Source organism: Pseudophryne corroboree, chromosome 11 (assembly GCF_028390025.1).
Source record: "Pseudophryne corroboree isolate aPseCor3 chromosome 11, aPseCor3.hap2, whole genome shotgun sequence".
NCBI lineage: Eukaryota > Metazoa > Chordata > Amphibia > Anura > Myobatrachidae > Pseudophryne > Pseudophryne corroboree.
This window is the reverse complement of record NC_086454.1, coordinates 132455142-132467513: the sequence shown is the minus strand read 5'-3', so window position 1 is coordinate 132467513 and position 12372 is coordinate 132455142. Positions and strand designations below refer to the sequence as shown.

The 12372-nt window shown below is 48.2% G+C and overlaps 1 protein-coding gene across 2 annotated transcripts in view; it reads left to right on the top strand.

Annotated features, from left to right (window-relative positions):
• Positions 1 to 12372, top strand: part of CDC42BPG (CDC42 binding protein kinase gamma) — a 388481-nt gene that overhangs the window by 224656 nt on the left and 151453 nt on the right. For both annotated transcript variants that reach the window (XM_063944811.1, XM_063944812.1), the window contains exons 8-11: positions 6724 to 6972; positions 7250 to 7329; positions 7690 to 7778; positions 7859 to 7960. In XM_063944811.1, the coding sequence (XP_063800881.1) occupies positions 6724 to 6972; positions 7250 to 7329; positions 7690 to 7778; positions 7859 to 7960 (520 nt within the window). The remainder of the gene's footprint in view (positions 1 to 6723; positions 6973 to 7249; positions 7330 to 7689; positions 7779 to 7858; positions 7961 to 12372) is intronic.

The following is a 12372-nucleotide window of genomic DNA, read 5'->3' as shown; positions in this document are numbered from 1 at the left end:
TGTAAAATACATGGGGCTGACAGTTATGTTGGGACCCTACTCCTAGCATTAGGACACTTTAACCACCACATTTTGTGTTATCTCTTGTGGGCGTGACCTATTCCACCCAGGGTAATCCTACATAGTGCGCCCAAGAGGGCTACCTCATGTGGTACCTTATGTGGGTGGCACTTATTACCAAACATCTCTGCACCAACCCTGCCTTATGCTTACAGGTTTTTGTTGTTTTCTATTTATTTCTGTTTGTTTTTACTACTTGCTATGACATGTAAGCCTTTGTACAATGTTTTTGATGCCTGTTAAGCGACTTTGAGTCCTGCTGGAGAAAAGCGCTATATAAATAAAATTATTATTATGTGTTGTAGGGTTTAATGTTGGGACCGTTTTCCCATGTGGTTTAGCACTTCCTGTTTTAGGGCCTAATTCAGACCTGATTGCAGCAGCAAATTTGTTAGCTAATGGTCAAAACTATATGCACTACAGGTGGGGCAGATACAACATGTGCAGAGAGAGTTAGATTTGGGTTAAATTGTTCTGTGCAGGGTAAATACTGGCTGCTTTATTTCTCTAGCATCCATAAGGGATATTGGGGAATTAGTATGATGGGTATAGACGGGTTCCAAAGGAGCCGGTGCACTTTAAATTTCTTCAACTGGGTGTGCTGGCTCCTACCTCTATGCCCCCTCCCACAGGCAGTTTAGAAAAAAAGTGCCCTCAGGAGAGGATACACGCTCCAGAGAGTTTTCTTCAGTTTCTTTTAAAACTTTATTATTTTCAGTATGCTGTTTGGGCAACAGCATACCTGCGCCATGGGAGTTAGGGGAAGCCGGTTACCAGTCTCTTCAGGCATCAGAGCCGCTAACCCCGCTGCATGACCACCGTTCTGGGGGGTGTAGTACGGGTGACCGGCGGTCTCCTGACCGCCGGTCACCTTACCGACGCCGGGATCCCGGCAGCATACCGACGCCGGGATCCCGGTGGGGAAGGGCGAGTGCAGCAAGCCCCTTGCGGGCTCGCTGCGCTCGCCACGCTGCGGGCTCGGTGGCGACCTGCGGTCGCCACGGGTTCTATTCCCACTCTATGGGTGTCGTGGACACCCACGAGTGGAAATAGTCCCTGTTGGTCGGCATGCCGACCATCGGGATATTGAGCCGTCGGGCTCACGGAGGAGGTCATGTGACTGTCGGTCAGCCGACCGGCGGTCACATGACTACCACCCGTTCTGGGAGGTTGTTGTACAGCGGGGCACTGCGCCTTAGCGGTCACAATTGCAGCACACCGCACACCCCTAACAGTAGCCTGAAGGTGAGAAGAGTGGCGAGTACAAACCGGGGGCCCCGCTAGGGGGGTCCCCCGGTCCTTGGTGTGGCAAAAATGCAGGGGCTGCATATGGGACCCTCCCGGGGGGGGGGGGGGGGGGGACACCCGCTATAGCCCCCCTGTGTACACTGGCAGCGGTAGTGGAAACTTAGACTTCTGTGATGTTTTTACACTTTATGGAGTCTTTGCCAGTATAAATATCTATGAAGCTCCGATGCCATTACAGGGGGCGGAGCTTCCTCAGAGCGGGACCAGCAGAGTTTTGTCACCTTCCTCTGCTTACAGCTGCATCAGCAGGCACACACAGCTCCTCCAGACACTCAGGATACGCAGGAAAACTGGTACAGGAGTGTATCAAAGGGGGAGAGCCGCTATTGTACACAACCTGTGCCCTGAAAAGGGCTAATACTCTGGTGTTACACTGTGATATAACAGCTTGCAGTCTCACTGAGGCTGTTTAGCTTGGGTGTGCTGTTACCTTCTCTCTGTCTCCCTTATCACATACAGTAAGGGCAGGCTTGCTATTATATTACTTGTCTGTGTGTATAAGTGTTGTTTACTGTAAACATGGTAAAACACCAATTATGCAGTGTATGTCACAGCAGATTCTCTCCCTCTACATCTGGTTCCATATCATGTGAACAATGCAGCCAGTCCTTACAACTCTGTGAGGGGGCTGGGGGGAAGGGGAAGGTGAAGAGCCTTCCTGGCTAGGTGCCATAAAATCCATGATGTCAAATATGTCATCTCAGCTCACTGCTAATACTCAAAAAACTCAACAACTGCAGCAGGCTGTTGCAGACCTAGCTGCAAGGGCAGATGCTCCACAACCCCCCCTCTCTAAATGAGGACCACAAAAATGTGGGTTATCCTGCTTTATTCTCAGACTCTGATGAGGAGGTACAGGAGGAGGGGGAGGACTTGGATCTTGTTACTGGGGATTCCCCTTCTACACAGGGTATCGAGACCCTCATTCTTGCTATACAGGACGTATTAAAACTCCCTCAAGAGGACGCTGCAGCACAGCAGTCATTTTTCTTAACACAGAACAAACTCAGTGTCACTTTCCCTGATTCTGCAGAGCTGGATGACCTGTTTAAGTTAGCCTGGAAAAATCCAGATAAGAAATATCAAGTGACAAAATGTTTTTTGCACACTTTCCCATTTGCTCCTGAAGGCAGGAAAATTTGGGAAGAACCCCTGGCTGTAGACGTATCAGTGTCTTGCCTCTCTAAAAAGGCGGTACTACCAGCGCCGGGCTCCTTTACTATAAAGGACCCTGTGGATAGAAAAATAGAGACTACACTGAAGTCTATCTGCACAGCGGCTGGTTTATCACAAAGACCAGTCATAGCGGGTTGCTGGATGACTCATGCCATTCATACGTGGGCTACTCAAATCCAAGAGGGCTATTTCCCTGGTCACTACGGTTACTCTCCTAAAACACATTCAAGACATTGCACGTGTCCTGTGTGACTCTCTCAAGGAGATAGGCAATATTAATGCTAGGACCACTGCTATGGCAGTGTCAGCGCGCAGAGCTTTGGTTGCATCAGTGGATAGCGGACGCAGAGTCCAAGCACAGTGTAGAGTCTCTTCCTTTTTCAGGGTATTGGCTCTTCTGGGTGGAATTGGATACGTGGATTTCTAAAGTTACTGCAGGGAAATCCACGTTTCTCCCCTCTGGGGCCCTGCCGGCTAGACATTCCTACCCGGTGCCGTCTGCCCAGTCCTTTCGGTCTAACAGATTTAGATCTAGGGTCAGAGGTGCCTCCAATGCGGCTAGAGTACCAGAGGTAAATCAACAAAACCAGCAACCGCAGGTTCTCGGGACCAGAGCACCAGTTCAGCTTCCACTAAGGCTTCAGTATGACGGTGCCCACCCACCCCGAGGGGATCTCGAGGTGGGAGCTCGGCTGCGTCACTTCAGTCGCATCTGGGAAAGGTCCTGCCAGGATACCTGGGTAAAGGACCTCATTTCTCAGGGCTACAAGCTGGAGTCGACAGCACTCCTTCCGAACGATTTTTCAAATCAAGCTTACCAGCTTTGGAGGATATGCGTGTTACGCTGCAACAGGCCATCCTAAAATTGGTCCAGTCCCAATCCATTGTTCCAGTGCCACTGCAACAACATGGAAAGGGTTTTTACTCCAACCTGTTTGTGGTACCGAAACCGGACGGTTTGGTAAGGCCCATTTTGAATTTCAAATCCTTGAACCCTTACCTATAGGTTTTCAAGTTCAACATGGAATCCTTGCAAGCAGTGATTGCGGGCCTGGAAGAACGGGAGTTCATGGTCTCCTTGGATATAAAGGACGCCTATCTCCATATCCCGATTTGGCCACCTCACCAGGCTTACCTGCCCTGCTGAACAATCGCTACCAGTTCCTGGCGCTACCCTTCGGCCTGTCCACAGCTCCGGGGGTGTTCATGAAGGTGATGGCGGAGATGATGTTCCCACTCCGGGTCCAAGGGGTCAATATTGTCCCTTATCTGGACGATCACTTGATAAAGGCGAGATCCAGGGAGATTTTATTGCTCCATATAGACCACACTATCCAACTTCTGTCACACCATGGGTGGATCCTCAATTTACAGAAGTCCCACCTGGAGCCAACTCAGCGGCTCCTGTTCCTCGGAATGTTGCTGGATACTGTGGCCCAGAAAGTGTTCCTCCCAGAGGACAAAGCGAGAACACTCCAGGAGATGGTCCGAATGGTTCTACGGCCTACTCGAATATCCATTCATCTTTGTATAAGATTGTTGGGGAAAATGGTAGCCTCATACGAGGTGATCCAGTACGGAGGGTTCCATGCCAGAACATTTTAATAAGATCTCCTGAGCAAGTGGTCCGGATCACATCTTCAGATGCACCGGGTAATACGGCTGTCACTTCAGGTCAGGATTTCCCTCCTGTGTTGGCTGCAGTCCTCAAATCAACTGGAAGGTCGAAGTTTCAGGATTCAAGATTGGATCCTCCTCACGACAGATGTAAATCTGAGAGGATCTAGAGCTGTCACCCAGGGAGCTCAGTTCCAGGGCAGGTGGTCAGCCCACGAATCCCTACTTCCGATCAACATTCTGGAACTTTGGGCGATCTACAATGCTCTGCTTCAGGCCTCTCCTCTACTCAGGAATCACGCGATCCTAGTTCAGTCGGACAACGCCACGGCAGAGGCGTACATAAATCGTCAAGGAGGGACGAAAAGCAGGGCCTGCATGCGAGAGGTGTAAAAAAATACTCATCTGGACAGAATGAAATGCAAGAGCACTGTCCGCAGTCTTCATTCCGGCAGTAGACAACTGGGAAGCGGACTTCCTGAGTCGTCACGATCTCCACCCGGGAGAGTGGGATCTCCACCATCAGGTGTTTCAGCAGATCATCGACCGGTGGGGCTGCCCACAAATAGACATGATGGCTTCTCGATTCAACAAGAAGCTTCGCTGTTATTGCTCATGAACCAGGGACCCTCAGGCGAGAGGCAATAGATGCACTGACATCGCCTTGGCCTTACCGGCTGGTCTACCTGTTTCCTCCGATTCCATTGCTCCCAATTGTGCTAATGTGAATCAGGAATCAAAGAGTCCAAGCAATTCTGATTGCCCCGGATTAGCCTCAGAGGGTGTGGTACGCGGATCTTCTGGACATGTCCGTCGAAGACCCTTGGCCTCTGCCAATAAGAAGAGATCTTCAACAAGGACCGTTCGTCTACCCGAACTTACGGCGACTTTGTTTGATGGCATGAAGGTTGAGCAGAACATCCTAGCTCGCAAAGGCCTTTCCAAAAAGGTTATTGCTACCATGGTTCAGGCCAGGAAACCTGTGACGTTAAAACACTATCACATATCTGGAGAAGATATGTCTCTTGGTGCGAGGAATGCACGTATACGCCTGCGGAGTTCCACTTGCGACGTTTCCTGCAGGCTGGTGTGGATAAGGGCTTATGTCTTGGTTCCATTAAGGTCCAGATTTCAGCTCTCAATTTTCTTCCAGAAGAAATTTGGAGTGTTGCCAGAAGTACAGACCTTCTTGCAAGGGGTACTTCACATACAACCTCCTTTTCTGCCGCCCACGGCACCCTGGGATTTGAATGTAGTTTGGGAATTTCTACAGTCCTCAAGGTTTGAACCTCTGATAACGTTATAAGACAAGTACCTCACGTGGAAGACGGTGATGTTGTTGGCACTGGTTTCTGCTAGGTGTGTTTCAGAATTGGGGTCCCTATCGTGTAAAAGTCCCTACTTGGTCTTTTACGAGGACAGAGCGGAGCTCAGGACTAGGCAGCAGTTCCTGCTGACAGTTGTCTCTGCTTTCCACTTGAATCAATCTATTGTGGTACGGTGAAGTTCTGGCACTTCTGCCCCTCCGGAGGCATTGGATGCTGTGCGAGCCTTGAAGATCTATATCAAGAGGATGGCTCAGATCAGAAAGACTGATTCCTTGTTTGTGCTATATGCTGCACAGAAACAGGGTTGCCCTGATTCTAAGCAGTCCATTGCTCATTGGCTTAGGCTTAGTATCCAACAGGCCTATGTGTCGGCATCCACAATCTCTGAAGGCCCACTCTACAAGATCAGTGGGGTCTTCCTGGGCGGCTACCCTTGGAGTCTCGGCCTTGCAACTATGCCGAGTTGCTACTTGGTCGGGGAAGAACACCTTTGTGAAGTTCTACAGGTTTGATACCCTGGCCAAAGAGGATTCCCAGTTTGGGCAGGCGGTGCTGCAGGTGTCTCCGCACATTCCGCCAGCTCTGGATGCTTTGGGACATCCCCATCGTACTAATTCCCCAATATCCCTTATGGATGCTAGACAAAATAGGTTTTTAATTACCTACCAGTAAATCTTTTTCACGTAGTCCATAAGGTATATTGGACACCTGCCTCAGTGAGTTCACTTTTCTGCACGCTTTCTCTTATATGGTTACCTGTTCAGCTGTTGCTGTTTGTTACCAGCCGTTGCTAGTCGTTTTATGTTATTGGTGTGCTGGTGTGTGAATATCACCACTCGTTGTTCTGTTCCTTCTCTCAAGTACATCCATTCTCTTTCAGGCACTATTTTACCTATAACTGCCTGTGGGAGGGGGCATAGAGGGGAGGAACCAGCACATCCAGTTGAAGAAATTTAAAGTGCACCGGCTCCTTTGGAGCCCATCTATACCCATCATACTAATTCCCCAATATCCCTTATGGACTATGAGAAAATAATTTACCGGTAGGTAATTCAAATCCTAATTATTACACTGCAATTTAGATTTCAGTTTGAACACACCCCACCCAAATCTAACTCTCTGCACGTTATATCTGCCCCCCCTGAAGTGCACATGGTTTTGCCCATTAGCTAACAAATTTGCTGCTGCGATCAGATCTGAATTAGGCCCTTAATCATTTATTTTCTCGGTACAGGAACATCTGCAGTTCCCACCTGACATCACAGATGTCTCAGATGATGCAAAGGATCTCATTAAACGCCTTATTTGCCGACAAGAGAAGCGGCTTGGAAGAGGAGGCGTTGATGACTTCAAGAAACATTCCTTCTTTATCGGAATAGATTGGGATAACATACATAAAGCTATTCCACCCTACATCCCAGAAGTGGACAGCCCATCGGATACCTCAAACTTTGATGTGGATGATGAGTCCTTGAAACATTCGGTTGGTAATGATTTAGTTTTGAGCTATGTAATCTTTATGCTGATGTTCAAGTGAATCTAGACCTTAGCATGTCTTTATGATAATCTAGGGTTTTGTCCTAAATTCAGAAGATATATTCCATTTTAATTGCAATTTAAATCCATCAGTATGTATTCATGTGTAAAGTCCAGTAATTATTTATCCAAAGTAGGCATATAGCTATAAGCTTGTTGATACTACAGTATGTTACTGCTTTTAGGGTTTTACTCTTCCATTATAATGTTAACTTTTTTCCCAGGAAACATTACCGCCCAACAATCACAATGGCTTTGCTGCACATTTCCTTCCTTTTGTGGGATTTACCTTTACATCCAACTGGTGAGTTTATTGAAATGTTTGTTTCATTAGGTTACACAGGTGGTTTTCTGACCTTACTGAACCCCCCCATACACACATACAGATGTCTGCCTTATTAGGATAATTCACTATTTTTTAATTTTATGACATGGTAGAATTGAAAAATCAAAAAGTGAAATGTGTATGTTAATGACCAGAGTATGACTCTGTAACATCATTCAGTTAACTACTATCTAAACGCCTGTGTTACTTTAGTAGAGATTGGATCATTTTGTAGAATAAGTATGATGCACCAGAGGTAATAACAAATAAAATGCTTTGTGTATTTCTTTATATTCTTCCTGTATGTATAAGAGTCATGTGTTTGTAATATAAATCTAGCTCATTATCAGACAGAGGGACACTGATGAGCTGCGTAGTCCATAATGGCATAGGGACCAAACTGGGACAAGAAACAGAACGTATTAAAGGTAAACTACTCTTACGATGCATGTGTTTCTGATTTATACCCCTAACATACAGAGACATTCAGTGTGTATCCTTCTTGTAGACCTTGTACAGAAGCCCCATATTTCATACTCTGACATTGCCAAAGACAATGAGATTCAGAACATGAAGGCAGAAATGGAAGTTCTAAAGAAGAAATTATCAGGTGCGTGTGAATGGCGTGTACTGAAAAGTCAGTGATTGCCAGGATTTGAAGTGTTGCGTTAAGGTATTTGTGATCCCATAGCAACCTAGATATTCTGGAACCTTAAATTTATCCATACATACATCTTTAACTCACAAGTACAGTATCTGTTACTGGCGTGCACATGTTCTATTTTAGATATATGCCATAAAGATATTTGCACAGATAAAGCCACACAGAGAGACAAGAGAGGTAGATGTCAGTGGTCAAAATCACTTTGTAACTATAAAGCACCTTCTAATATTATGATGCCCTGTTGTTGGGTCCTGCTTACAGTTTTATGCTTTAGACATTTGCTTAGCTTGCCTTTTGTTAGGATTGACCTGTTATAAGCCACTTACTAGTTGTATTATGTTGGGAAACGATAAAAATCTTTGCTGTCGGCTTGACTGGAGAAGAGAGCAGACGTGCATCTGCTGGCCTCCTCTCTCCAGTGCTTTATATCCCCCTATTTAGTAAGCCTTTCCTCTGTGTACCCTCTCCGGGGGCTCCCCTTCCCTCCCTACAAGCCTCCTAAGCCCTACAGTGACAGCCGCAGAGCCGGGGATCAGTTTTCACTGCTCTCGCAGGTTGCGGCCTATACGCTGCTGGAAGCCGGGGACTCGCGTACTCCCTGCGCCCGCGATTCGAGTTCCACGGTGGAGACGCGGCGCCGGGAAGCGGCGTGGACCCCGCACAGGAGCGCCGGACCATCTAGAAGCCTCCCCTGACCCCCTGGGTGGATACCCCCTGAGGCCGCGGGTCGGGGAGACGCCAGGCAGCGGGAGAGAGCGGCGGCTCTGAGGCCCAGGGAGAAGCGGCGGCTATCTTTGATTACACTGGAGGAGCAGAAAACGAGGTATCAGTGTGCCTGTGTACCTGCTGGGGTCTCTGGATTAGGGCTACACCAGGATTGGTGGCCCTCTAGCATAGTTCTCCTCCTGCTCTTGCCCTGGGGCCCCTGTTGAGGGATCTGTGTACACTCCTGTGTGGGGAGAAATAGCCTTATACCTGGCACTAATATTTTCTACAGCAATTACCCCATCTAGTGGCCTCTGGATGTAATAGCATGCATCTCTCATACAGTGTGCTGGATATAAAATACATATTTCACTGCAGAAACATAGGACCGCAGATATCCCGGCACCCTCTGAGCCGATCGGCCGTGATGCCCTCATGGTTGAATAACTAAGATATCATGAAGTGATCACTCTGAGATAACTCTGCCTACACCCGAAGGCTCCTATGGCATGATATGACAACTTGATTTTTGCGTGGATCCCTCCTCGATTGATACCCCAGAAGCCCTGTGCCTCCCGTTCCTCTACTTTTATCATTCAGCGCAGCCATGCCTTCCAAGAAATATAAGGCCGCTAAAACTGTCTCCCAGGTTGCGTTCTTTAAACCTTCTCCTCAGGCCGCTAAGGCAAAGGAAGCACGAAGTGGTGCCCTTAAACCTGCTGTCCCTGTGCCCTCGCCATTTAGAGATATGCCCGCCCCTGCCACAGCACACCCCAGCCCCATCAATGATGGTGACTCGCTTACGGTGGGTGCTATGAAACATCTCCTAACACAATTTAAGGATGAAGTCGCGGCAGAATTCAGAGCTACTATGAAGGAATGTCAGAGTTCTATTGACGAGATAGGTGGCCGTACCGATCACCTAGAAACGAAAATGGATGAGATGGTGACGTCACACAACGACCTGATATCTTCTCATGATCTGCTCCAAAATGAGGTTACGGCGCTCAGGGACAAACTCTCGGATATGGAGGACAGAGCAAGACGCAACAACATAAAGCTACGCGGTGTGCCGGAAGCTGTCGCTAATAGCGCCTTAAAAGACTTTGCAGTTGACCTCTTCAGCAAACTCCTTCCTTCATTCTGCTCAGTGGGCTTTCTACTTGACCGTATCCATAGGCTTCATAAAGCCAGGAACGCTCCTGACGGTGTCCCCCGCGATGTCCTCATGAGGCTACACTATTTCCACGTGAAGGAGGCAATCTTGAAAGCTGCTAGACCCTCGGATACTGCATCGGAGGCTTTGGGCTCACTTCAGATATTCGGAGACCTGTCCCCTGCTACTTTGGCGAAACGGCGCTCTCTTTACCCCATCACATCAGTGCTACGTAAAGAGAACATTCTGTACAGATGGGGATATCCCACCAAGTTGCTTATTTCTCGAGAAGGTTCTATTGTTGTTATAACGAATGTCGAGGAGGGTAAAAAAGATCCTAGCATCATGGAACTCTGCAAGTTCTTCTACACACACCTCACCCGAGCGGGGCCTCCAGCGGGACTGGGCCTCTTCGGTTGCAGAACTATGAGTATTGTTTGATTTACTACACTTGCATAGATTCCATGTCTTCTGATTAGTTTGTAATGTCATTTCTCTGACGTCCTAGTGGATGCTGGGACTCCGTAAGGACCATGGGGAATAGCGGCTCCGCAGGAGACGGGGCACAAAATAAAAGCTTAAGGATCAGGTGGTGTGCACTGGCTCCTCCCCCTATGACCCTCCTCCAAGCCTCAGTTAGATTTTTGTGCCCGGCCGAGAAGGGTGCAATCTAGGTGGCTCTCCTGAGCTGCTTAGAATAAAAGTTTAGTTTAGGTTTTTTTATTTTCAGTGAGTCCTGCTGGCAACAGGCTCACTGCATCGTGGGACTAAGGGGAGAAGAAACGGACTCACCTGAGTGCAGAGTGGATCGGGTTTCTTAGGCTACTGGACATTAGCTCCAGAGGGACGATCACAGGTTCAGCCTGGATGGGTCACCGGAGCCGCGCCGCCGTCCCCCTTACAGAGCCAGAAGAGACGAAGAGGTCCGGTGAAATCGGCGGCAGAAGACATCCTGTCTTCAAACTAAGGTAGCGCACAGCACCGCAGCTGTGCGCCATTGCTCTCAGCACACTTCACACTCCGGTCACTGAGGGTGCAGGGCGCTGGGGGGGAGCGCCCTGAGACGCAATATAACAGTATATACCTTAGGTGGCAAAAAGAATACATCACATATAGCTCCTGGACTATATGGATGTATTTTAACCCCTGCCATTTTTACACAAAAAAGCGGGAGATAAGGACGTCGTGAAGGGGCGGAGCCTATCTCCTCAGCACACAAGCGCCATTTTCCCTCACAGCTCCGCTGGAAGGACGGCTCCCTGACTCTCCCCTGCAGTCCTGCTTCAGAATCAGGGTAAAAAAGAGAAGGGGGGGCATTTTTGGCAGCAAATAACGATAATAACAGCAGCTATAAGGGAATAACACTTATATAAGGTTATCCCTGTATATATATATATAGCGCTGGGTGTGTGCTGGCAGACTCTCCCTCTGTCTCTCCAAAGGGCTAAGTGGGGTCCTGTCCTCTATCAGAGCATTCCCGGTGTGTGTGCTGTGTGTCGGTACGCGTGTGTCGACATGTATGAGGAGGAAAATGATGTGGAGGCGGAGCAGTTGCCTGTGTTGGTGATGTCACCCCCTAGGGAGTCGACACCTGACTGGATGATTGTATTTAAACAATTAAGTGATAATGTCAGCAATTTGCAAAAAACTGTTGACGACATGAGACAGCCGGCAAATCAATTAGTGCCTGTCCAGGCGTCTCAGACACCGTCAGGGGCGCTAAAACGCCCGTTACCTCAGTGGGTCGACACAGACCCTGACACAGATACTGAGTCTAGTGTCGACGGTGACGAGACAAACGTAATGTCCAGTAGGGCCACACGTTACATGATCACGGCAATGAAAGAGGCATTGAACCTTTCTGACACTACAAGTACCACAAAGAAGGGTATTATGTGGGGTGTGAAAAAACTACCAATAGTTTTTCCTGAGTCAGAGGAAATAAATGAGGTGTGTGATAAAGCGTGGGTTTCCCCCGATAAAAAACAGCTAATTTCTAAAAAATTATTAGCATTATATCCCTTCCCGCCAGAGGTTAGGGCGCGTTGGGAAACACCCCCTAGGGTAGATAAGGCGCTCACACGTTTATCTAAACAAGTAGCGTTACCGTCTCCTGATACGGCCACCCTCAAAGAACCAGCTGATAGAAGGCTGGAAAATATCCTAAAAAGTATATACACACATACTGGTGTTATACTGCGACCAGCAATCGCCTCAGCCTGGATGTGCAGTGCTGGAGTCGCATGGTCGGATTCCCTGACTGAGAATATTGATACCCTGGATAGGGACAATATTTTGTTAACTATAGAACATTTAAAGGATGCATTACTATATATGCGTGATGCACAGAGGGATATTTGCACCCTGGCATCAAGAGTAAGTGCTATGTCCATCTCTGCCAGAAGAGCGTTATGGACGCGACAGTGGTCAGGGGATGCGGATTCCAAACGGCACATGGAAGTATTGCCGTATAAAGGGGAGGAGTTATTTGGGGCTG